We start from the raw sequence: 27,527 nt of genomic DNA, 5'->3' as shown, positions 1-27,527 counted from the left end.
CTGGAAAAACAATGATCTTACCATTCAGGTCTTTCGCTCAATCTGAGTGAGTGAATATGAGTCTGTGTTGCCCACTTACATTCCACACGATATTTCTCCATGTCCTGCACCTCGGCCACGCTCTCCCTCAGGTCCGAGGTGAATCGAGCACGGTCCTGCTGGCTCGGCGCCGTGAACACGATGAGGACCTTCCTCTCGCCGCCGGGGTTGGCCGACGTCAACCTGATGCCGTGAGGGTAATCTGGATGACGAGTCACGACACAAGGTCAGAGATTGGTCGAGGTCGGGCTAATTTTCTATCAGTAAAAACAGGTGTTTACCTTTAACTTCAAAACATCAGTTTGTCTTGCTATACAACAGGAAGGTTCAATACACAGCTGTGTGACAGCGTCAATCAAAACTGAGCACTGTTGTCTTGGCTAAGTCAGAATATTTGACAATGCATGTCATGAGACGGTGGACGTAATAGTGTCTTATGTTTCTATGGGCTTGGTTGAGGTTGGGAATGGAAAACAAACTGGCTCTTACAAGTGTTCTGGAAGGTGTGCACCTGCATGTCCACCAGAGGGAATGATTGTCGGAAACTGTACGTCACGGAGGCCTTCTTCTTTTGGAAGATCTTGGTCACCTAAAAAGGTGGAGGAGGAGCAGGAAGAAGGGGAAGAGAGGACATAATGTTCATTTAGATTATATATATATATATATATATATATTAGGGGTGTGAATTGCCTAGTACCTGGTGATTCGATTCGTATCACGATTCATAGGTCACAATTAGATTCGATACCGATTAATCCCGGTACGAATCTATAAATTGATTATTGCGATTTTTTTTTTTTACTTAAATTTAGAAAATACTAATCAGTAAACTTGTACATGTACACTGTAAGATTTGTATGAAAATGTATTTATTTATCTGAAAATTCAGGCTTATAACTGAGCCACTGCATTTAACAAACAGGTTGCAGTCTGTTTCATGTTTGAACAGCACTGAAATAAAATATTAAGGCTTAATCTTCCTTTAATATAACATTCTTCCATGCTTAATGTGTAAATCCTAACCCTAAGTAAGACGTTTTGTTGAATATTCCCATAAAAAATTGATGTTTAAAAATCGATTCGGCCGCATATTGAATCGATTCAAGAATTGCGCGCTGTAATATCGCGATATATTGCCGAATCGAACACCCCTAATATATATATATATATATATATATATATATATGTACTGCATATATATAGCTCTCATCCTGCCCACATACTTGACAAGCCTGACTTTTCTTAGATACACATCTACTATTTGTATACAAACATTATAAAGTCAATGTTTTTTTGTTTTGTCCCCTTTTAGACAAACAGAAGATTCGTTTACCATTAAAATGAGTCTATTAGGCCCGCAAGAGATCAAGAGCACTTGGCGGTTAAAACCCAAGCCTGGAGAAGTAAAACTTGCTGCTTATTTGCATTTGCTGTAACATAAAGTTTGTTTGTTTGTTTATTTTCACAATCTTAAAAAAAAGACAAATATGGCATCAACAAATTAAAATAAATACAACACGTCAAGGTGAGGTAAAAACCTATTACGGGCTTATCGAAGACATTTAAATAACAAAAATAGACTACCGATGTTATGTATAGCCTCAACAAACATATCTTCAACATAACTGAATTATTACTTTAGCAAAATAATTCCATAGCAATACTGTATGTACATTGTCCAGCTTCTGAAGCACCAAAGCTTCTTTAAGTTTCATTTTAGATAGAGACATAGAATCGGTTAATATTTGTGATTTTGTATTCCATAATTGGGCCCCACGGTTGATGTGTGATACAACGGTAAGTACAAATTGTTGACTTGTCTGGTTGAATAAGAATTAACTTGAGAATTACAAATAAAAAATGTTTGAAAACTTTGAGGCATCTAAACATTATGGGGGATAATTTTATCTGTCATTGGAGAAGCTCCGCAGGCTGTTAACGATTGCTCCAGTATGCGAAGAAATGCAAAAATACAAACACTCACATTCTGAGGAAGGAACAATCATGGTTAAAAACTGCAATTAGCCTACATTCACACTGCAGGCAAATGCGACCAAGATTGGATTTTTTTGCCCAAATGCGACCTGTATCTGACTTTTTTTATGTCAGTCTGAACGTACTCAATTCCGATTTTTTCATATCCGACCTGGGTTACTTTCATATGTGGTCCTAGATGGGATACGTATCTGAATTTTTGCATCCGACCTCGACGTCATCAAAAGTCCAATATGCGGTGCGCGCGGGCGGGGGCATTAAGCTTGATTTATGATTGACGCACCCGGGAGGTCCGCACGGCTCGGGAGACGTGCGTGAATGGCAAAGTTGTTTCGAGTAACAGTTGTGACTTTATATTTGACTTTAATTTAATACCACTTAAAGTCTAAAAATGACATTTGTGGTGGTGATATTAGTAATTTAGCCACGCAGACGGTTCATTTATTACGCGCGACAATGACGTGACGTCATCGTTAGAGGGAGAGAAAAAAAAGATCATTTTCACAAAATATTATTTCTACCTCTTCCTGCGTCCCTCCTCTCTAGATATGAGATGGTAAAAATATAAGCCCCAACGACAGACTTATAAAAGTCCAGGGTCCTGACATGCTGGACCATACGTACTTTTTTTTTTTTTACTTCCGCAAACACAGCATTGAACTTGTGAGTGACGTTGTATCTTCTTCTGCACATGCGGGTCACTTTGGGGACGCATTTTGTCCTCACAGCAGACAGACTGAGGTCGCAATTAATAGTTAATGTGAACGCCTACTCAAAAAAAAAATGGATTTCACCCAAAAAATCGGAATTGACCATTAAGACCTGCAGTGTGAACGTAGCCTTAATCTATATTTTTCTGCATTTGGTGTCTTACCATCAGGAGGTCATTAAACAGGAAGACCTCTCTTTGGTGGACGCCGCTCCTCTGGCCTCGGTTCGGGTCGGGAACCTCGAACAGCTGGCAGCAGCACACCAGCCGGCGGTGAGGCAGCGACAGAACCTGGGAATCATTTTTCAGTCATTCAGTAAGAGCAGACGGCAGGTGGAGCGAGGCCAACGCGGAAGACGGGAAGCTCTTACGGGTTTCTTGCCCACCACCATCCTCTCCACCGCCTGCACCTGAGACACGTGGTCGTCATTGGTCCTCAGCTCCCATTTCTGGATTCTTCCGTAGATGGACACCAGAAGGTCTCTGGGAATGTCCTGACCGTTGTCCACACCTGGAGGTAAAAATGAATTAACATGGGGTTGTGTGAAGTGTGTGTCCATAGCTTGTGGATGTGTTCCAATTCAAATCTTGTGGCCAGTATTTTTTTTTTTATTGAAGATAATTTAGTCTGTTATGGTGAAGTTTATGCTCGCCTGAATTCGGTGCAGGCAGTTTGGGTTCAGTTCCCACATACCGATGGTGTGAATGTGAGTGTGACGACGACGAGGTTTTTTTCAGGGCCGATACCATACAGATTATTAGTAGTCAAGCCAAGGACGTTGATAACTGATAGTAATTTTCACTAAAAGGGAAAATATTGGCATCAAAATCTGAAAAAAAAAAACCCTCCAGCTCTTAATTTTTGGAAAAATTTTAAGCACATGTTTACTCAACAACTTTTAGGGTTTGTAAAATATCTTTGTTTTTAAAATCGAACAAAAAGTTTAGGGATCTCCCAGTGGCAGTAGCATGTCTAATATAAATAAATAAAAACTTAAGTCAATAGCTCCTTATTGTTTGCTACACTAAATATTTTTTTCCAAAAGTTCAAAATATCTGAAGTGTTAAAATTTCACTTAGTTTTAATTTCAAACAAAAACAGAAGGTGCAGAGAGTTTCCAGGGTCAACACCATCTCTGAGAATTTAAGCAATTCAAAAAATGTATCTATTATCGTCCGTATGATTCTTCAAAATGGCAGATGCCGATATTCGTCAAAATGCTGAATATCAGCGCCGATAATCGGCCCAGCCAATAATCGGTCTATTCCTTCTGATTGTCCTGAGTCTTTAACACATGATTAGCGTCTCGATTTTCCACAAATAGGAAAAACGAAACAAAGAGCAACTTACCTCGCAGGTTCTTGACAAAGTCATCTAATTTCATCTTCCTCTCAGGCTTCACGTTGGGGCTGTACATGTCCGTGTTGAGGAGAATGATGGCGAAGGCCAGGATAAAGATGGTGTCTGGATTTTGGAACTGCCGTATCAGCACCGGGTTGCACACACAGTAGCGCTGACTGCAGGGCAAGAGCATAGCCGTCAAGCCAACTCTGTCTCGCGCCGCCGAAGGACGCAAACCTACCTGAAAGCCTCCACCAGCCGCTCCACCCTCTGCGCTTCTCCCTGAACTTTGATCTGCGCTTGGAACTTCCTCAGGGCGTCATCCAGGTCCATTCCCGAGAAATCCATTTCGTCCAGGACGCAGCTGAACACAAAACGCAAAGAAGCTTATCAGCGCACGGGCCTCATGATACAGCGATGGGAAAACACGGTCCTCACTCGAGCACGTCCTTGTTGAACTGTTGCCGGCTGCCCAGGAACTCGCCGATCATCTGACGGCTCAGACCTTTCCTCTCCAGGATGAACCTCGCGATGCCCACCGGCGTGTCCGAAAGGAAGCCCCTCTCGATCAGGTACTGGATTCCTTTCTCTGGCTTCCTGACAACCAGAACAAATAATGTGATCCACTCGTGTCCTTTTCTGATACCGTATGTGGTACACACCTCTGCCAAGGAAATAGCAAGACATGTCATTTGGAGAATTAACAGGTTCCAATGAAACATGTTTTCGAAAGCATCTTTTAGTCTTTCGTGAACTTAACGTACATGTTTTCGTAATCATTAGACACTAATTTATCTTCAACAAAACCAAAATACAGGTTTTCGTATACATCGAAGGCAATTTTGTCTTCATTGAACCGAATGTACTTCACGTTACGTTTTCTTAACTACTGTTTAGTCTTAAAAAAACTCATGGTATATAAGTTTGAAAGCTATTCAATTTAGGCTTTACTGAAACTCACAAAAGTGTTTTCTAGTGATAGAACGATATGGTTTTTTTCAATCAAGGTCGATACCGATTACTAGTAGTCAATGAGGCTGATAACCGATATTTCAAGACGATATTCATTTGCAGTAAAAGGGAAAATATTAGTATCAAAATTTTAAAAATATACTTTTTCTTTTAATTTTAAACATATAAAGAATTAACAACTTTGTTTAAAAAATATTTAAAAAATTGCGGGGAGCTTCCAGGGTCATCAGCATGTCTTATGGTAAATTACAAATTAATCAAGCAAATAGTTCCCTTTCTACTGAAAATAAAGTTTTCCAAAATTTCTTCATTTTATTTTAGTTTGTTTAATTTTCAAAAAATAAGTGTCGGAAGTTCCCAGTGCCAGCAAACATTTTTTTTTTAAATGAAGTGGACATTTAAATCAATCCATAAAGGAACTCTTCCCTGTGTATTACTGCATGCGAATGTAGCTAATTTGGGGTTTTTGTCAGGCTTTGTAAAAAGTTCCAAAAGATCTTGGCAGGCAGTGACAATTTGTCTGAATATGTTCGAAATGGCTTTGTGACAAGTAAAAACTGTGAACATCGTACAAATCCTGACAGTGCGATACCAGCTTTATCGGGCTTCAGATTTGTAAAAAGGCCGATGCCCATATTTGTCAAAATGCCAAATATCGGCACCGATAATCAGCCCGGCCGATCATCGGTCTATCCCTGGTGTTTTCCTCAACATCAAAAGACAATTCAGTCCATATTTTGTAAACATTAAAAACTGTTTCTCTTCTAAGACCACTGTAGCTACATATCTTCTGAAACATTAAAGACAATTAATTTAGTCTTGGAATTCCTATCATAAATATCCATAAATTTAGCCTTCAAAGAACCTAACGCAGGTTTTACTGTAAAAATCTTAGAAATTTAGTTTTTAAAGATACGCACATGTTTTCGTTAACATGAAACACAATTTCGATTTTACTGAAAATTTCATACGTTTGTCATATCAAAGACTAGTTAGTTTCTTTAACTCATTTGCTCTAAAAAACATATCAATACGTTCTATTTCAAATATTACCATGGTTCCAAAAACATTGATGTTTTTTATGATTTTTTTTTATGCTGGAGCATACAGAAGGCTTTGATGCAGCCTCTCAACTGAAGAGAACACTGTCTTGAAGCCATGGTGGTTATTTCAAATACGGCCAGCAGGTGGTAGCAGAGTATAAGAGATTAACCAGGGCCATGTTGCAAAAAGCTTTTCCCCCACTGTTTTAAACATATTTGTGAATAATGATGAAACTTAGCTATATTCTAATGCTAATTGCTACAAAATGGAAATAGATAGAAATATACTTTTTTTTAAATAAAAAAGACACTAATCTTTCTTTTGGTAGGTATCTTCCATGTTTTTATAGCGATAGAACAGAATGTTCTGTGAGCCTTGCAAAATCAGTCAAAATCCAGTAAAACAGCTGGGAGCGAAGGGGGTTGCTTCAGTGAAAATAGCTGGGAGTGAATGAGTTAACGACCCAAAACTACTTTTTTTTTTTTAATTACATATTTAGTCTTTAGTGACCCTAATGTGAGGATCTATATCTTCTCACTTGTTGAAGAGGTTGAGTCCGATGCGGTAGTGGCGCCGCTGGACCACGTCGTTATTGAAGGCGGGCGAGTCCCAGCTGTGGCGGCTCTCGCGTTGATACGTCTGCTTGCCGAGTGCCGCCGCCGCAGGTTCGCGTAGGCTGTCGCGCGACGACGAGCCCGAGCTGCCGTTGTTGACGGTGGTGTCGTCGTTGGAGTTGGTGGTGGTGGAGTTGACGCTCTCGTTGTCGCCGTCCGAGCACAGCAGGTGGTGGTGCAGCGGGTGGTGCAGGTGCGGCTGGTGGTGCAGGTGGTGCATGTGCTGATGGGCGTCCGCCGAAGACGACAGCGGAGAGGGCGTGAGCGGTGGCGGCGGTGGTATCGGGGAAAGCGGTGGAATAGGTGAAGGCAGCGGTGAAGGAGGAGGTTCCGGGTAGGTGTGTGGGAGGTGGTGGTGGTGGTGGTGCAGATGGTGGTAAAGGTGCTGGGCAAAGTGTGGCACGTACGTGGCCCCGCCGTGGTGCACGTACGCCATGTGGTTGTACTGCGGATGGTGGTGCAGGACGGTGGGCAGGTGGGGGACGGGCGGCGGGTGAGGGTGCGCGTGTTGGAGCGGGTGAGGTAGCACGTGGGACGGCAAGGTGCGAGCCGAGGGCATTGGCATGGCGGTGGGGGCGGAACTCCGAGTCTGTCCCTGCGCCATCACCACCGAGCGGCCGTTTGGTTTGTGTTTGATGGTTCCCTGCGGTGATTCGGCCTCGCTACTCCCTGCCCCGCCACCTCTGTGTTCTTCTTCTTCTTCTTCTTCTTCTTCTCCGCTCTCACCATCTCCGCCTCCACTTTCTTCTCCTGCTCCTCGCTCCCCTCCGGGCGGCTCCTGCTCGTAGACCAGACGCCCAATGGAGCCTCGCTCGGACCTAAAAATGGCCACGGTTCATGGGATTTAAGATATTGGGAATTAACAAAGTACAAATACTTCTGTTACTTCATACATGAGTAGATATTTATCTGTGCTTAACTTGTGTATTTATGTATTTCATTCCAACACTTTTTCCAATTAAACTTTTGCTCCTATTTGAAGACAGAAAACTGTCATCTCTACTTCTTTCTTTGTCAAACTAGGTTTGTTACTTTGGATGAGAAGTTACACAACTTAAATGGAAGTAAGGTCAACCACGGTTGACATCTTCTTGATTGAGATCTTGGGTCTTAAAAAGCGGGCGGGGAAAACAAAAACAGCAGAAACATGGTGGAAAGTGAACCAGGGATTAGCAACCATTAAATTAACTAATTCGTATACATACATACGTTTTTTAATACTTTGTCCTGCACTCCCAAAAACATTTATACGCTTTTTTTTTATGCTTGATGCAGCTTCTGACCTGAAGAGGTGGCTTAAAGCAATGGTAGTTATTACAAAAACGGCCAGCAGGTGGCAGTAGAGTATAAGAGATCAACCAGGGCCATGTTGCAACAAGCTCTTTTTCCCAATGTTTTCAACAGGTTTGCGAATAATGATGAAAGTTAGCTATATTCTAATGCTAATTGCTGCAAAATGGAAACCGACAAATATACTTTTTTTTCCTGATGAAAGAAGAGACTAATCTTTCTTTTGGTAGGTTCCATGTTTTTATAGCAATAGAACACAATATTCTGTGGGCCTTGCAAAATCAGTCAAAATCCCCAAATTGTGGGGGTTACGTTCCAGACCACCCATGCAATAAGTAAAATCTGAAGTATAGAAATACCCAATTGAAATACTCTCTAGGCATGTTTAATAGCATTTATGGCATTTAATTATTTAAAGGTTTTCAAACACACTTTTGAAATAATACAAACACATTTAAATAAATATAAGCGCAAGATTAATGGATAACAAAATATTGTACAGTTTAACGATGTCCCTCAATGTGTTTACAGAAAACAAATCCTATTTTTTTTTTAAAGTAACAAACTTCACTTATCAACTCTTATATGTCAATAATAATGGCAAAAGACGTACTATACATTATAAAATTAACCTATATCCATCACTTTCCGTAGGTGTAAAAAAGCAGGATTACAGCCGATGTGTGATGACATGAAATAATTTTCAACAAAACTAGGCTCTACTGAACTATAGTACTTTATGTCTTGTAAAAAACAACAACTTCCTGTCTTGTTCTTCATTTTTCAGATTTACACAAAGTAAATAAGTGTGCCGCCATCTAGAGGTCAATAGTGGAAATACACCAGATCTAAAAGAGACCAAAATAGTTATTAACTGAACAAAAAAAATACGCCAAATGAGATGTGACCCTGGAACCTGCGATGGAGGTATTTTTATTTTTATTTTTACTGTTCTGTTTTTCTTTCAGAATTTTAAAAACATTTTGGGGAGGGCGTTGGACCAGATTAATGCCATTTTATATATGAGTAACTCGAGTGCCGCAGCATGGTGGTTTGAATCACTCGTCTAACTTATATTTTGTTCCCTCTTGCGATTGCAGTCACTGACCTGTCACTCATGTCAACAGAGCTGTCACTGGGCGGTTCGATGGTCAAGACAGGCAGGTGTCCTCCTGCGGCGGGCCTCCCCCGGTACTCCCCCCGACACTCCGTGCAAGGAGTGCTGCTTCTTCGGCTGGCGTTGCCACCCCTGTCTGCCTCTCGGCTGTCCTCCCTTCCGCTAGCGCCGCCCCAGTATTCGGTGTCGGAGCTGGTCAGACAAGACAGTGGCGAGGAGGGCGGGCGGGACATTGGCGAGGACGGGAGGCAGCCGTCGTCCGTGTAGAGCGTGACGTCGCTGAAGGAAGTGGCCGTACTGTCCTCGTGCATGGCGGCGCCGGAGGCCCCCCGCCTGACTTCGCCTGCCTGGCCCACCACACGGCGGGAGGAGGAGGAGGTGCCACCCCAGGAGCACTCCCTGTAGTCTTCCTCTTCCTCCTCCTCTTCTTCCTCCTCTTCCTCTTCTTCTTCCTCCTCCTCTTCTCCCTCTCCTCCTGCGTCCTGGGAGTCCTCTCGACCTGACTGACAGGTGAGGGAATCGTCCATCGAATCTGCCAGAGACTTGACCTGACGTACACACACACGCGCGCGCTCTCAAGAGTCAACACACACGCTAGTGTATTTGTTTGCTAACTTATGTACTGTATAACGTAAATGCTTACTTACGAAAATATTTGTACGCAAAAAATTTGTAATCACGGCAGATAGAAGCCAATCAGATTTTTTTTTTTTAAAGCACCAAGGCAGTTAAGTTATCCCTGTAGTAATGCATACACACTCACACGCACGCACATACGCACATACAAAATAAAAAATTATAAAAAAATAAAAAATAATAATAATTAAAAAAAATAAAAAATAAAATAAAAAAGAGAGCAATGATGATGACATGTCAAATCGGTAAAATTGCCGAATGAACTGAGCTCTCCAAAAAAAAAAAAAAAAAAAATTTAAATATATATTTTTTATCCCTGTAGTCAGGCACTGTTTCAAATAAGAACTGACAAAATGATAGCATGCTAGCAGTTGATAAGTTAACATTCAGCAAGAAGACAGCAACCTGAGCACAAAAAGCACAAAGGGACCTTGATAAGGATTCTACATCTTGCATGCATGTCATGCGTTATTTCAGATGAGAACTGCTAGCTAACGTGTAGCATGATAGCAAATCAAGCACAAAAAGCACTATGTAGAACGTAGCGAGAATCGGTAAAATGCTAACATGTTAACAGTCGGTAATACAAGAGTCAAATATGACAAGATATCGATACAAAAAGCATATGTCATGTCAGAAACGACCAAATAATAATAATAGTAATACATTTAATTTATATAGCACTTTTCATTTAGTCAAAATCTCTAACACATTAAAAATCAGAAAGGTAAATAAAAACATCAAATATATTAAGAACAGACAGAATAAAACGTATTGCAGCAGTTTGGAAAGACTGCTCGATCATCTTCAGTTAGGTGCTGCTACTACTACTAATGAAAACCAATCAAATGCTAACAGTTGCTATGCTAACAGATACCAATGTAGCAATGTGAGAAAAAGGAACAAAGATCAGCTACAACTTTACATCATGACCTTGAGTCTGATATTAGAAATTAGATTTGATCAAATGCAAATATGCTAATAGTTTGTATGCTAAGTGCAGCAAGGGCAGTTACATTTTGTCAGGTGTTATTTCAAATGAGAATTGATTAAATGCTAACAAGTTAAACAGTTGATACCTGCTTGGAGAAAGAGTCCTCCATGTCGCCGGTGTCCTCGGACCCCTGAGGACCTGAATACCCTTGTCCCTGTGGCTGACGCTCATCAAAGGAGTACTAGACACACGGAGCAGGATGACATACTGGACTGTGTGTTTGTGTGCGTGTGTGTATCCATTCGTGTGTGTGTCTAGTATACCTGCATCCTCATGTTGGACAAAATGATGCGTCGGGTCATTCGACTCTCCGAGGCCGAGCTGCGGAGCCTCTGGAAGTTCTTGTTCATGCGGTACTGCCGGAACGCCGTCTGAATGGTCCTGGCCGCCCTCCGGGACACAAACTGGCCGCCGTACTTCCTCTCCAGCATCTCCACCTGAGCAAGGTATGACTAATAAGAAGCCTTTCAAATGGCTTGGGCCCATAGAGGGTCATGGGCGCGGGCGTGTCACCTTCTTGTCCTGGAGGTCCGTGGAGAGCTCATAGCTGTCAGAAAGGGCCTTGCAGCGTTTGCTCTCCTCCTCCTCTTGCTTGCGTAGTGCCAGGCTGGCAGGCTGCTGGCGACTCCGCTGAGCCCACGTCAAACTCGCCGCGCAGGGCGTAGACACGGGCGAGCTGTCCTGTTTAACAACAGAGTTAGCGTTGGAGCAAGATAAAACTAACTTTCCGATAAACAATATGCCTAGCGAGAAACTACCTGTGTATGGGGGGCTCCCAGGGGCCCACTGGAGGTGCTGGAGGCGTAAGGGTGGCCAAACAATGAATCTGGAAAAGGGAGCGCGTCCGGGCACCGCGGCTCACCTTCCACACTGCAGACAAACACAAGAGTGGGTCATGTAATGCTAGCTCAGTGCTAGCTCGAGAGATGCCATCAATACTGTGGGCGCATGTCATCATCATTATCATCATCATCATCATTATCATTATCATAGACCGTGAAGATGGAACAGAAGCAAACGTGGGCACTGCCAAATTCAGACACACACACAAATCTTGACTCATGCTGAACAGCAGAGTGTGTCAGTGTGGGGGTGTCTGCCGTTTGTGTGTGTGTGTATGTGTGTGTGTGTGTGTGCAATGTGCATGTATGCGCGGGTGTACAGTGTGTGTGTGAATGTGTTAGAGAGACCCAGCATGTGTGTGTGAGATTGGGTCTCCTTGTGTCTTTCACATGACCTCACTTGAGCCATGTAAACAATTTTTTACAGTGTGAAACTAAACACGTATGATGTCGACGACGTGTCGGTCCTTCGGTAATACACACACTAAAATAATATGTCGACGATAAGAGTAATATCACATATGCAGCAAGTGTAGGATTGACGGATAACAGATATTGTGGAAGACTACATTTGTTGACCACTGACACGTTATGCCCACCACCCAGATCATGTGTTAACATCTTGCCCCATGTACCGTCATCCAGAAGGGGTTTATGGTCTGACAGCTATTGATGAGAACCTGCTAAATAATAATTGCCCATCAGTATGAGTCTTGATCGACATTTGAGGAATTCACTCCAAATGAAGAAGACTACTGTAAATTGTTATTGGTGTTTATTAGCGCTTGCTTCTCATCCAATATCCACATGGCTATTTGTTTCGACATAAGCCGAGTCCTGAATGAACTCAAATAGGTTACAAATTTTAGTTTTGCCCAAAAACACGTCATAGTCCAAAAAATGAAAAATCCAAATTGATCATAATGGTATGTAATGCACGTATATATTGCTTTATCTACACCATACGTTGTTTAAAGCCTCGTTATTAGTTTACTGCCGTGTTTACACAGCAGGAAGGTTTTTCTTTTTCGTTTAAAACTTACTAACTTATTTCAACCTCCAGGATCCCTCGTCGTACACTGGCCAACGGCAGAACCCAGGGTGTTTATTTTGCCTTTGGTCCCGCCTTAATTCCATCCCGTTGTGTTGTACTAGCCTCATCCTAGCTAGCGCTAAGTAACTCTTTTACCGCCCCAAAAGTTTTTTTTTCTCAATGGGCAGTGCAACGTCTTGTGCAGCGCTGGTTTGTGAATTGGCTTGAAAAATACCAAAACACCCACCAACTATGGCCAGCAGATGGCAGCATTGTATCTCCTTTCAATAGGTTCCCGGTAATCAAATTACATGAAAACATGTCGGATCTTAGGAAATAGAACGTTTTCAAGGATGACGTGAATGATCAAAGCATTTGTCACATTAAATTCACAGAGCATCACGAAACAAAAAAAATATCAAAAGGTCACTGTTGTGCAGAAAATGTATCTTTTTACAAAAAGCTTGTTTTCTCCTTATTTTTTCAATTTTCGCTTGATGTCACTCAAATTACCTATTTTCAAATGGTGATTACTAAAGAGCGGAATAAGGTAGACACATAGCTTTTTTCAAATAAAAGAATGGAATCCAATCTTTCATAGCACACAATATTCTGTTTGCCCTGAAAGATGAGTGAAAATACTCGAAATCGGGGAGCACAGTAGGGGTTGTTTTTTGGAAAACGTTTGGCAGTTAATCTGTCATCTCCGCACTGCTTAGCTTGATTTTATTGACTGACTGCTCAACAGCTGAATTGGGTTAGGGTTAGGGTTATTTATTGTTTGGGTATTAAGCTTGCTAACATCTAGTGGGCTAAATATTCCAATACTGTACATGCGCGCATAAATTAGGTGCAAATAAATAAATAAATTAAATAAATTTGACCTTTAGACTATAGCATGTATGCTGGGTTTGTTGAGGAATCTTAATTGTGTTCTTTGAAGTAGTATACATATGCATGTCGTTTAACATATCAATAAATATACCAGCGAGCCCCCTGCTCGTGTGCCCGGTGGGCTCGCCGCGCTCTACATTCCAACACAACAGGGACTCTGGCAAATGTGTGTCAGTGAGCCACCACTTTGTGAGCTCACTGTGTGTGTGTGTGTGTGTGTGTGTGTGTGTGTGTGTGTGTGTGTGTGTGTGGGGGTGTGTGTGTGTGTGTGTGTGTGTGTGTGTGTGTGTGTGTGTGTACACACACAAACAGCAACCAAATGCCATCGGACCCGGAGGTCTTATTCCTTGTTCCCCACCACCCTGCAGATGGTACGTACACAGAAGCACTCCTCGCTCGCTTGTGTTCTTACGATCAAGCGAAGTGCGTGTACTGCCCCTTTGAAGGCAAGCAAGAGAGTGCGTTTGTGTGTGAGGGAGGCAAACGAGGAGAAAACAAGGAGAAAACCACAACAAGAGTATGCCCACTCATTACTGCAATGGAAGGAAAATGGTGTGATAGCAGTAGGTTCCCCTGATTTAAAATCCATGGGGTAGCAGACAGAGCTTCCCTGTGTTGTCGCGACAACCTGGAGTCTCAGGGAATGGCGAACATCTGGATCAAGTTTTTGAAGTGACAACAAATGGTGTAAAGGGGTCTAGCAAGTTCATGGACAAGCTCCAGTATGTCTGAAGTCTGCTGCCAGCGTCTTATCCACTCATCACATCATATCACCTCCACCCTCACAAGGCGTGACTGGCTGCGCATCAGGTTCCCGATTGTCTTCAAACTTCTCCTGATGAACTATTCTGCCGTGGGTTGTAGTGGTGACAAAGAAGGATCTGGTAGTCCAAGACAAGGTAGTAGATGTATACTCCTTGAGGTCCGGAGTTGTGCAGGTTTTACATGTTTCCGCCCACTAGCACACCTGATTCATATAATCAGCTCATCAGCATGCTTGATAACGATCCTTATTTTTAGTATCAGGTGTGTTGGTAGGCGGGAACAATTCAAACCTGCATGACTCTGGACCTCGAGGACCGGAATTGGTGAACCCTGTTCTTGATGTTCTGCAGCAGGTGATGATGGAGGTTCCAGAATTACACTACAAGGTTGTAAATGTGGACATTAAGAATGTTCTAGAGGTGCTTTATAGGTCGAAAAGTTGTACAGCAGATTGGTGATCAAGATGATCCTGGTAGTCCTCTACATGGTTGTAGATGTAGGAATTAAGTAGGTTCTAGCATTCCTGTGATTAGGGGTGGGCAAAGTCGGTCCTCGAGGGCCAGAGTCCTGCAGTTTTGGATGTTTCCCTTCTCTAACACAGCTGATGTATGATCAGCTCGTCAGCATGCTCTGCATAATAGATTGTATTAATTTATAACACACTTTACATTTTTAAAATAAATCTCAAAGTGTACAAAACACAGGCAACAATAAAAGAAATAAAATCACACAGAAAAATAACAGTCAATAAGCCTGATAACGATCCCTTTGGTTGGAATCAGCTTGTGTTGGAAGAGGGAAACCTTCAAAACCTGCAGGACTCCTGCCCTCGAGGACCGAGTTTGCCCACCACCGGTCGAGATGTTCCCCAGCAAGTTCTCGTGCTAATCAAGGAGGTTCATCAATTCCACAAAGGGATTCGATCACGCTATTTTAAGCCCTTTCAGTTAACTATAGGCATGAATCTTACCTTTGACACCATTGCGATGTAAAAAAGAAAAGAAAAAAGAAATATTAGGTGTTTTGCTGGTTCTTTTTCTAACGTGGAAGTAATACGCCCGGTTCAGTAAAACCACGCCTCTCCCGGTGTGGTTGCCGCGCCCCCAACCTGCTGCTGAAGCTCTGCGTTTGAGCACTCCTCTACTCTAAATGACCACGCAAGCCATCAATTCTTCAATAAACATTTGAAACAAAACAGGCTCCTAGCCGCAAGAAATCGTGGAGGAGGAGGGCAGGAGAAGGAAGAAGAGAGAGGAAAGGAGAAGGAAAAAAAATAATTGAGCAGGTCGCAAACCAGGGACCTGCTGCTTACAGGGACGAGCGCATTAATCACTACACCACTCATTCAGTTAGGTTCAGCAGCGCAAAAGTTCTACTTGTAGTTTACACAAGTGTCAGCCGGAACCTTTTCTGGGATTTTAAGACGGCCAATTGTCATTGCAAATGTGAAGGATAATTGATTGCTTTGAATTCATTTGGACAGAATGTTTACTGACAAAGGCTACTTTTGTCACTATCCCATGGAGGTCTCAGAGAAAGTGGGCGTGCGTTTAGTCCTCAGAAATGGTGCGGGGGTTGGTCCGCACCTAATGACGTCATACAGTGAGCACCCGGCCATTTTTTCAGGTTGGGAGGGGGCTGGTGCTTGGAGAGCAGAATGACCTAGAATTTCTCATAGAGGGGCGAATGGAGGATAATACCACTTTGGTGTTGTTTTTGGTGAGGAATTAGCATTTTAACATGGCTAAAAGCTCCAAAAAGTTGATTTTTCATGTTACTATCCCTTCAATATGGGCAATAAGATGGTTCTTGAGGAGTCAATGGGTCAAGTTGCAGCTTCTAGTGATGATCAAGTAGGTTCTGGTAGTCCACTACAAGGTTGTGAATCTGAGCATTAACATTTTTGTGGTGAATAAGGAGGTTATAGTCAATTTTTATTATAATTATTGCTGCAATTATTTTTCCATTTCGCCTCTCGATTAGAATGAAGATCACACATTGTTTTCTCCATGTTTTGTTTTTTGTTTAACATTTGACTAAGCAGCTCTTTGCGCTGTGCTATAAATAAATCCTCCCTGTCGTCTGTTGCAGGCGGGACCGCCGCCAGAAGCCCACCTGCTGTCACGTCATTGGCTGCTGAGTTCTGGAAGCGTGAAAGAGGCGGAGCCAAAGAAGGAGGTGTGGAATTAGACGTGTGGAGGAGAAGCAGCAGGAGTCAGGATGCAGAGGAGAGGATTCGGACGGATGACAGGCACGGAGACAATGAACCCGCATATTTCGGAGGTGAGAGAGTGTTGAGACAAACTGCTTCAATTGCTAGGTTGACGGGTAGCACCCAAACACATTCAACATCTGCAGTCATCCTCCGCCAACTAGGAAGTAGGCTGATGTGATGACAACACATCACATATATGACATATGATACAAAAAGCTTGGTCAACCTCTGTTAAGCAAAATACGTGATGCAACACATGACAAGATGTTGAGAACATAATGTAAGACGCTAGATTATTTTCCGTCAACCAGGAAGTAGTCTGACATGACAAAACAGGCATGCTGTTCCAGCTCGATTAAATGGGCATGACGGTACCGATGTCACCAAATGGGCATGATGTTAGTGTTATCAACATGACTAAATGAACATGGTGTTACCAGTGTGACTAAATACTGTCGATCGGATACCTACAGTACATTCTGTAGAGTAAATTTTACTCTATTTAGAGTGGGAACAAATAGACTCGGTTTTAGAGTCAAATGTACACTTGGAAGAGAATAAAATATGGGAAAAATAAAGGGTCATTGAAGGGTTGAGGAACAAACTCACGACCTTCAGCTTGGGAGACTGCCACACTACCACCTGAGCTATGTCCCTCCTACTGTTAGCTTATATCCAAGAGGAGACCAAAAACGATGTTTTTGGACTTGGTTAGGAAGATTCCAGATGACACAAGCGATATACTGTATTAACACACAGCAGGAGCTGCGTGGCTCAATAAGTAGATCGGTTGTCTCCCAAGCTGAAGGTTGTGAGTTCGTTCCTCAAACCTTGAGTGACTTTTATTTTATTATTTTTTTTCCAACCCTGTATTTTACTCTCTTCCAAGTGTAAATATTACTCTAATACTGAGTCTATTTGGTCCCACTCTAAATAGTCAAATTTACTCTACATAATTTACTGTGTAGATGACAAAATAGACATGATTCTATTAACGTGACTCAACTGGCATAATAATATATCAATGTGATTAAAAAGGCATGACTAAATAGGCTTGAAGGTGTAACGTGACTAAATGGACATGTTGGCATCAACCCTGATGCTGGTTTGAACTTGACTAGATGGACATGATGGTACCAACATCACTAAATGGATATGATGATACCAATGTGACTAAAGAAGTATGATGATATCAACATGACTAAATAGGCATGATTATAGCAACTTGACTAAATGAACATGACTCAGTAGACATGACTACAAGCTCCAGCTTGAATAAATGATGATGCACTTTCCATATGACTAAATGGACTTGTGATAGCAACTTGACTAAATCGGCACAATGGTACTACCATGACTAAACAGGCATGATGGTTCAAGTACGGCCCAGCACATTCAAAATCTTAGGGTCTTCCTCAGGAATTAGGAAGAGCACATGACGCAACACAAGACAACAAACACAATGCCGCTGTCGTTGATGATGTTATGCTGTACTTTGTTTTTATGCTTTGTTGCCGTCCTGCTCAGCCAACACACTCACACGCTTGCTCTCACACACCCAATAAGCAACTTCTGCTTTGTGGGGGTGTTTGAAGCCCACAAAATGCTGCAGAACACAAAACACACACACAGACCATTCTCCCCACGCTGCAGTAAAACTGGTCATCGTGTATCTGGGATCTGACGTAACAATCCTCCATCATCCACCCACAATCCTCGGTGCACACGCATTCTCACATTGTGTATAGTGAAGCGTCGTTAGCATTTTGCCGCATCATTCCGGGCAGCGTGGATGGAAAGCGAAGTGGACTGAACGGACAGCGTCACAGCTGGGGGGGTTGGTTGGTTGGGGGTTCTTTGAAATATCAATTTGACTAAAACGGCATGCATGGTGGTATCAACTTGACCATATGGGCACATTAGTATCACCACGACTGAATAGACATGATGTAATTAAATGGGAATTATTGAACCAACAAAGCTTAATTGTATATGTTTATACCAACATGACTTAACAGGCATGATAGTACAAAAGTGACTAAATGGACATTAGGGTACGTGAGTTCCAACGTCACTAAATGGGTATAACGAGGGTACAAACTTGCCTAAGGTGCCAAGGGTAATACCACAACTAAATAGGCATGATGTGTGACTGTGACTAAATAGACGTGATTGCATTTTGTGTGTTGTTATGTCAACCTGACTAAATGGGCATGAACACACTAAAATGACTAAATAAGCATACGGACATGATGTGATGGTACCGATGTGCCTAAACGGGCATGATGGACGTTTCGAGTCTTCTGTCAGCAGGTGCATTAAAGCTGAAATGTTAAAACGATTACAAGGTAAACGAAAGGTGACAAAATGACGCACAGAAATGAGGACATGATTGAAGGCGGTGCTAAGCGGCGGTACTCAGCGACACCTGGGGGTCTCGAGCTGGGTCGAGACGTTGCGTCGGAGGATTTAAGTGTCATGATGAGGCACAACAGCAAACCATTTAAGTAGAGCTGTCACTCAAATAGAGCTGAAGCTGATCCGTCATGATGAAGGACATGTCACTCATATTTAATTTTCTTATATCCATGGCAATTTGAGCCCGACTCAACCTAATGTACAGTTGTGCTTGAAAGTTTACATACCCTCGGCTTATGAAAACGTATGAGCACGCTGTATGGTGAGAAAAAGTCTTCATGCCCATCAAATCCTAAATACTATGGCAATTGCTTTGATATTTTCAGAGGTTGAAGTTGACATGAGTAGAGACGTGCATGTGCATTTTGGTGACGATTCATAGCATTTTTCTGTCTGTAAGCGACGTTTAGCTTTTGTACAGTTGTGCTCATAAGTTTACATACCTACTTACATATGCGTTCAGTTAATATATTAAAAAATCTAAAATACATGTTTTTGTGAATATCCAAGACAGTTTTAGACATTTTGTAATTTAGTTTTCAAGAAATCGAACACGAGTTTACGTGTCTTTGACAAAACTAATGTCTGTTTTTGTAAATATCAAAGATTAGTTATCATTCATATAACGCTAATCAATTAATCATCCCTGTTTTTTGTATCAGTGCCACTTTAGCGGTTTGTCCTAAAAATCTGCATTGCAGGTCTGGGACATTCAGTTATCACGAGCATAAACGTTTATTTTTTATATGTAATCGTTTGTCTAGTAATCCCTAATTATATCACTTTACTAGAGCTGCCATGTTTCGCCGCCATCTTCCTGCTACGGATGCCTAAAGGACAACTTTGCGAATGTACCGGTAGTTAGTCCGGGTAGTATTGCACTGTGTCGGACCCAATGGGTCGACCGCAGCTTACCTTCCACAGCTGGGGCCTGCAGGTGGTCGTCACTAACTCCCGTGATTCGGGCCCGTTGCTCGCAAGCTTTTACTAGCTTTTTTTTTTAAATAGCTCGTTCCGCTAGCCGCTCTTGTTAGCCACTCCAGCCGATGGCTCCGACTAACTCCTGCTAGCCGCTCTTGTTAGCTGCTCCGGCTATTTCCACAACGGTTCATAACGGCCTGGTTGCCGTCGCTCGTTTGCAAATTAGAAATAATATTGGTGGTAGGCTTGAGAAATATGGTCTCTCTCAGCCACCGTAGTGTGCGTGCGCCTGCGTGCTTCTAATGCTATTCTATTCTTTGACCATTAGATGGCGCTAGGGAGAACTGAATGTCTTTAAGAGACATTTTGTAAACATGAAGGATAATTTTGGTTTCAACAGACCTGATATACATTTTTCATCAACATCAAAGACAATATTAGTTTCATTAACAGAGCTAATGTGTTTTTGAAAACATACATTAAGACAATTGGGAGTCTGTAGTAAATAGATTCACATAGCACTAATTGACTTATTACTGGGGTGTTTGAATTGAAAAATCCAACTTGGGCCTTGTCCTAGAAAGCCTCTTTGATGAACCCGATAAACCTAACGTGCATGTTTTCATAAACATCAAAAAAATTTAGCACCTTTGACCAATTTAACGTTTTTTTTTTTTTTTAATCAGATAATTTTAGTGTTTTTGACCAACCTAATGTGCTTGTTTCATGACAATTCTCTGAACCTAACGTACATGTTTTTCATAAACCTAAATGTCAGTTCGGAATCTAAAAGTAGATTTGTTATGATTCAAAACTAATTTTAATTGACGAATGCCTTTTTGTAGTATCCATGCCACCCTCACTCGAAGTCCATCCCAAAAAAAGCACCAGCTGGGATCGGGGTTGGAATCCACATGGCGGTTGCTAAGCAACAGGCTCGCTGCTGACTCAATGGCTTCAGCGGCACTTCCCAAACAGGCGGTGTGACTCAGCGCGTCTTCATGAACGCCCACCGTCGCCGTCCTCCGCCTTTCACTAACCCCCCCCCCTCCTGCACATCAACAAAACAGATCCACAGGGACAGGGTCGCATATTAACTCTTCTCGGGGATGCGAAACTGCTCTTCAGCACATGGACCCGCTCCAAATGCTGCTTGTATACATGGCATACAAGTCTCATTCCATCAACTCACTGGATTCAACACGGCTCGCAGCACGCTAACGTGCTAACACCAAACACCCCAAACATGAAAAAACAAACCACCCTAAAGCTAAGCCTAGTTGGAATGCTACCAAATATTACAAGGAACTACATCTCTTGTGCTCGTCATTTAGCATGGACTCCTTTGTTGTGTTTACCTTTTACTACTTAAAATGGCTAATTTGAAGTTAAGGAAGTAAACAAAATAGCATTGTGGCCAATTTGCCATATTTAAGATGCAGGGTTTAAGTTGCAGCTTGTATTTTTTTTTAAACTAACTTCAGAATGGCTAAACAAACGGTACCTCACTGCTTCTTCATCTCTTCTGTAACTATCGGGGAATGCCAGGCGCTAAGCTAACTCCATCTATGAGCTGCGGTTGGCTCACTCGAGCGGTTAAAACACTGTCCTTCCACATGCGGGGCCGCTCCTCTACGTTGCTTATCGTCACCTCCATGGTGGAGAGTAAGCTACAAATCTGACAAGAATCATTATCATCACTAATGAGGCGCTAACGAACAATACCGAGCGAGGAGAGAGAGGAGAAGACGAAGAAGCCGTGCTATCGGCTAAGCTAAAGTGCAATAGTAGAAAAACACTTGGCTGGACAGATCAGCGCAATCCACTCTGAACAATAAATCATTTAAAAAACTACCCAGCACATACTCACATCTGAAAAATGAAAATGAATCAGTACTTTATCGCATACGTCAGCCAGGAGAAGCTTAGAAGGTCAAAAGTATATTCATACGTAGTCTTCAATATTTATGTAGCTGTTTTTGTAACATCAATATGTGTGTTATACTATGTTATATTAGCATGGTACTGTTTGTTGAACCAATCAGATTCCAAATTGTCCTCACAGGTCAAGGTAGCTGGCCAACAATAACGTGAGCTTTTTTCCACCCTTTGATTGGTTGGTCACGGCAAAAACAGTTACAGCCGAATTTACAAGCAAAACACTTCAATAGGCATCTGGACAGATTATTAAGCAGTATCTGTGTGTCTGTATTTTATGTTTGTCAAGTTATTAGGTAAATATTGATTGTAAACTGCACCAGATGATGTACGTAGCACAGTCACTCAATTTTCTATTTTGTTATTGAACGGTTTATAATTGCATCATGATAGCGGTGCTATAGAATTTTAGACACTGATCATGTTGCTGAACACAAACCAGACCAATTGGGGTCTGCCCCAAGCAGCAGGAAGGTAGAACGACATTTAAAGATGGGCAGCAACTATGAACCGAGCTTGTGCATCCAACGAAACATAAACAGTAGCTGAATGAAAGACTAAAATTGTCCATGTTTGTGAAAACAAATACGTTTGCCTCATTGAAGTCTAAACAAAAACAATATTAGAGTCTTTGGGGAACAAAATGGTTATTTTCTAAACTCAAAAGACCGTAACCTGAGGTGTGTGATTTTATTAAAGTGCAACAATTCATATGTACTGTGCATTTTTCCATCATCAACAAACCAAACGTGATTTCATAAACCACATGAAGTTTTTGTTTTATCAACACTAAAACATTCTAAAGAACACATTTCCAGTCTTCGTCGAACCTAATGTTTGTTTTCATAAACATTAATTAACGATTTGAGGTGTTTTTGTTCATGTGTGATAGCTTTAGTTTTTGACAAACCTACGTGTATGTGTTTTTACAAACATCAAAAAAATATTAAGATCAGTTTTTTAGATATATAAATATAGACAACAAACATTTTTCGCATCTTTTTAATTAAAATAATAGACCATTTTATTCTTAACATTAGAGGTACTTTTAGTCTTTGACTAGCCTAAATCGTAAACATTAAAACTAATAATATGCGTAGTTGTCAGACTTGACATTTTAGAACACAACCAAGAGACGTCTGAGTCTGACCCAAGCAGCGATGAGTTCACAGGCCAGCAGAGAGAGAGAGAGAGAGAGAGAGAGAGAGAGAGAGGGGGAGAGAGGGAGGGAGGGAGGTAGAGGGAGCGAGAGAGAGAGAGACAGTCACAGGTAAATCGCACAAACGCATCATGCGCTATGCACGCGCGCAAACGTCAGGTCATCAGCGGTCAAGTGGGACACGCACGCACGCACGCACGCGCATCAAAGTGCGCCATCACCGAGCTGAAAACGCGCAGTCAGCCCTCCATTGCGACAGCAGTCGTGACAACCCCGCGCCCCCCACGCCCCACGTGCGCGCTCACGGTGGCGTTAGTGGCGGTCTTACCAGTAGAGAAGCTTGTTGTGCGGAATGGCGGGCGTTTTGTCGGACGCGCAGTTGATGCACCACATTGTTGTGTGCATGTGCGTAGCTCATCCACGCCAATGCAACGCCGAGCGGGAGCGCGCCAACCCACGAGAGGAGAGAGGGGCGGGGGGAGGGAGTGGGGGCGAGAGATGCGCGCCTTCCTCTCCTCGGCCTCCTCCTCCTCCTCCTATTTTTCGTCATGAATGACATATTGTTTTTTCTATACTGTATACAGTATGGAGGTTTACTGCGTATACACGGTGAACCTCCATCTATTCTAGGTTCAGTTCGATTCACAAATGGAGACAGACAAAATAACAGTACTCAGGCAAATATTCATTATCCTCTGCATAAAGCGAATATTACTGCAGTTACCGAATCACTCGTGTAGTTGTAAAAGTTGTCTTTTTTTTGTCCTGCTAATCCCCGTGACAGTATTATACTGACACCCGGTGGCCAACTTGCATAACACAGAAGGAGCTGCACTGAAATAGTCATAATAGACAAACTGTTTAATACTTTAAGTAATATAAATTAATAATAATAATAAACTTTATAATAATAATGCAGGTTTTTTTCCTTTTACAACAAGATCTTTTTGACACAGCAATATACCTTTTTTAGGACCTTTTATCTAAAAAGTTATACAATTATTTCTCATTTAAAAAAAAATTATGTCCCAAAAATACAATTTGGTTCATGTAAGAACTGCAAGATCAGCAAAATCTGTGCTTTTACAAGATTATTGAAAAACATGATTATTTTTCCGAAAAAATAATTTAATTGCAATAATTAAAAAAAAAAAATTCTCACATTATGACATTTTTCCAGAAATACTTGATGATTTTTTAAACAAATCCGATATTTTAAAATCCCCAAAACGACATTCTCGAAACACACGCGCACGCACGCACGCACGCACGCACGCACGCACACACACACACACACACACACACACACACACACACACTCACTCAGACTGACAGCAGGAAGCCTGTATCACCATGGCAACCCTTCACTTGACTCCTGCGACCAAGCCTCCTCCCTTCTGTCCCTCCCCAGCGCGTTGCACGGCAACCGTCGCCAAGCAACATCCATCCTTCCCGCCCTCCTCTCTCTCTCTCACCTTTTCTCTCTGTCACCTGCTCTCTCTTGTCGCCTCGCTCTGTCACTCTCTCCGTCGCATCGCTAAAGTTGATTTTTGCGATTGTGAGTTATAAATTGGAGGGAAGAAAAAAGCAGGAGGAAGAGGTGTGACAGATGAGAACGACAAATGGCGGAGGAGGCTGGAGAGGTCGGATGGAGGATGTGAAAAGGAAAGGAAATGAGGAGGGAGGAAAGGAGGGCAGAGAGAAAGATAGAAAAAAACCCGCTCTTGAACACAACTCAAGTCAGAACATCTTGAGATTCTTGATGCCTTAAGTGACCCTGAACAGGAGTGACGGGATGAGCTGTGTGTGTGTGTGCGTGCGAGTCTTTTTGAGTTGAGTTTATGCTGGCCTCGGTGTGTTGCTTCTTCTGGTGTGTGTGACTTGAGGGCGTTATAATAGTCATGCAGACTCAAAACAAAGAAGAGTTTCACAACTACTTTGAGTGACACAGTAATATTAGTAATTTTTAACAGAGGATAAAGAATATATGCCTGTCAGTATTGTTATGTTGTTGGTCTACATTTGTTGACGCGTCTATGGTGTTTGTCAGCATTAAGCTCAGCGGATTTTGTCAGGGAAATGCTAAGAGGTTGTTATACATGCCTCTATGCGTTTGTTTAATGTTTAGTTTGTTGTTAAACTTGGAGAGACAGTGAGCAGATTGAAGCCTTTGTTGGACACTCTAAAAACAGTTGGGTCAAAAGTAGCCCAATTATGGATCAAAAATGGACCACTTTAAGGGTCAATTTGACCCAACTTTCTGGATTGTTTTGTACAAAATAAGTAAAGGACCTGACCAATATTTATGAGTTGTTTTGCACTAAAAGACCCATTTCTTGCCTCAAAGTAGAGGATCGGTCCATTACTGACCCATAGTTGGATTATTTTTGTTGTATAATTGAATACATTTTAAGTAATTAGTTAATTAATCACTGCTTAGATTTTGGCTCATACCGTAGCCCCTTTGCAATCAGAGATTTACAAAAATAAATAAATTAATTAATTCTTAAAAAGCTCCCACGCAGCTTTGTAGTGTTCCCTGAATGAGGATGCCGTAAACGAGGAAGAAAAGGCGAAGTCCTGAGGGAGGCTGACAAAAAAAAAGAAGAAAAAGTTTGTTCAAAGGGCAGCCTATGATCTAGAAATCTATTTTGAATCTATGCTATGAATCAAAGCAAAAATAAAAAGTGCTGAACAGTGAGCTGGAGGAGCAGAGGCGATCCCTCAGCTCAGATGTGCGCAGTCAGCAATTCAAGACCACAAATCAATCCATTTCTGTGAGCTTTAGTTTGCACACCCACTGTATCGTTTTCCCCATGTAAACAAAATAGAGGACAGTAAGCTACTTTATACACATTTGTATTATTATTGAATGAGTTCTTATTATAAAGTATTCATACAGACGAGGGCTTGACTCCATGCTCCTCCCACATTAGATAGCCTCAGCAACAAAGGTTTATCTTTGTAGAAACGATGCTGGTTGATTTGGGATCTCTCTCCAATAGGAGTTTGAAAAAAAGTACAAACATTGTAATTCATCCAAAATGGCTGCTTCAAACTTCCTGTTCAGTTTTGGGCTTTGAGACACAGTTAGCAATATTAGCAGCATTAGCCTAAAAGGGAAACTTCGGGTGTTAGTCAAGTCAAGAGCAGCAATACTGTAGGTAGCGCTTGGCAGACGATTAGCAGTATTAGTGGAAGTTAGTCACAGCATATTTTTGCCAAAATAAACAAATCCATAACAATACTACTCATGTCCTCTTATGCTAACATCCTAAAAATAGAAAATACATGTCAGCCGCGTGCTGCATGAATTATTGAGCGCGGTGCACTTGAGTGTCTTTACGCGTCGCTTCACTTCAGCAGCCTTATTTTATCCTTCTTCACGGTGACACAAAGCTAAACGCAGCAGTAGCACAGCAAAATATTGTTTGGCAGCAAAGTTAGCATTTGACATCTGTGAGCAGCGTAAGCAAAGGAGAATATGTTTCAGAAAAATTGTCAAACTAAATCAAACAAAATGCAAATAAAGTCAGCTGCGCTAAAATGAAATATCATGGTGTCAACATCTGGTGGCAACAGCAGCAAATATAGTGTTTAACATCTGTTAGCAACAGTTAGCCTAATTAAGCTAGCATACAACATCTGTGAGTATCAGCTGCAAAGCTAAACATCCATCAGCAGCAGTAGCAAAGTTAGCATTCAATAGCTGTTAGCTGCATCAGCAGAAAACTTCAAAATCAACAGAAGTAGAATTTACAAACAAAATGATCAAATAAAATAAAAAGTTAGCCGTGCTAACACTAAAATATACCATATAGATATCTAGATATACATGTAGAATTTAACAGAAAGTTTTGACATCTTGGGATTAGTTTCTCTTTAACAGCAGTAGCAAAGTTTTCATTGGACAGCTACTGCATTAGCGACGGTAGCAAAGTTAAATATCCAACAACAGCAGCAAAGTTAGCAAACAAAATCATAAAACACACATAAAAAGTTAGCCGCGCTGTGAGTAGAAGCATCAAATGTAAATAAATCAGCTGGATAATACAGCAGGTAAATATAATATGAAATATTACAAATAACTGAACAGTAGCATGTAACATCTGTCACAGGTGTTTTTATTGCAACACATCCATTATTACACAATCGCTATATTTTGATATTATCGAATAACTCAGTGACCCCTGCTCTAATGCACACACACACACAAGAACCCGCACGTACACATTCGCACATACACGCTCATAATTACAACACTCACACAAACACACTCGCTAATGTGTAGTACACACACGTATACGTCTACACACTCTACATATACTCATATGAATCCTCCCTGACATCGACACACTCACATGCATAACTACACACTGACATATACACAAACACACACATACATAGGTACACAGCCATACACGCATACGCATTTGTAAGGACACTACTGACTCGTGTATACGCACACACATGCACAACTCGCCATGCACACGTACACACTGACCTGACCTGCATGTTCACACACGCATACACACGCGGCCCAATGTCAGACCCAGCAGGAGGGAAAGACACACACACACATATACGCAC

The 27,527-nt window shown here is 41.8% G+C and overlaps 2 protein-coding genes across 18 annotated transcripts in view; one reads left to right on the top strand and one right to left on the bottom strand.

Moving 5' to 3' along the window:
* The window catches only part of LOC147179944 (IQ motif and SEC7 domain-containing protein 1-like), a 64,165-nt gene that overhangs the window by 7,775 nt on the left and 28,863 nt on the right, over positions 1-27,527 (bottom strand). For 5 of the 6 annotated variants that reach the window (XM_086067464.1, XM_086067467.1, XM_086067465.1 and 2 more), the window contains 13 exons: positions 11,511-11,622; positions 11,266-11,433; positions 11,016-11,189; positions 10,838-10,933; positions 9,114-9,670; positions 6,640-7,533; positions 4,524-4,682; positions 4,327-4,449; positions 4,095-4,261; positions 3,115-3,254; positions 2,909-3,034; positions 529-628; positions 80-241 (listed from right to left, as the gene is read on the bottom strand). In XM_086067464.1, the coding sequence (XP_085923590.1) occupies positions 80-241; positions 529-628; positions 2,909-3,034; positions 3,115-3,254; positions 4,095-4,261; positions 4,327-4,449; positions 4,524-4,682; positions 6,640-7,533; positions 9,114-9,670; positions 10,838-10,933; positions 11,016-11,189; positions 11,266-11,433; positions 11,511-11,622 (2,978 nt within the window). Of the gene's footprint in view, positions 1-79; positions 242-528; positions 629-2,908; positions 3,035-3,114; positions 3,255-4,094; positions 4,262-4,326; positions 4,450-4,523; positions 4,683-6,639; positions 7,534-9,113; positions 9,671-10,837; positions 10,934-11,015; positions 11,190-11,265; positions 11,434-11,510; positions 11,623-23,265; positions 23,685-27,527 lie in introns of those variants that run through there. The other variant, XM_086067468.1, reaches the window with a different exon arrangement.
* Positions 4,144-27,527, top strand: part of LOC147179940 (PDZ domain-containing protein 4-like) — a 123,330-nt gene continuing 99,946 nt past the window's right edge. For all 12 annotated transcript variants that reach the window (XM_086067480.1, XM_086067476.1, XM_086067486.1 and 9 more), the window contains exons 1-4: positions 4,144-4,657; positions 9,133-9,632; positions 11,011-11,198; positions 16,378-16,569. The gene's annotated coding sequence lies outside the window, so the exon portion shown is untranslated. The remainder of the gene's footprint in view (positions 4,658-9,132; positions 9,633-11,010; positions 11,199-16,377; positions 16,570-27,527) is intronic.

This window comes from Leptonotus elevatus, chromosome 2 (genome assembly GCF_054856555.1).
Source record: "Leptonotus elevatus isolate MCC_2025b chromosome 2, RoL_Lele_1.0, whole genome shotgun sequence".
Lineage (NCBI taxonomy): Eukaryota > Metazoa > Chordata > Actinopteri > Syngnathiformes > Syngnathidae > Leptonotus > Leptonotus elevatus.
Note: the sequence above shows the minus strand (reverse complement) of the source record. Positions and strands in the feature narration are given on the sequence as shown.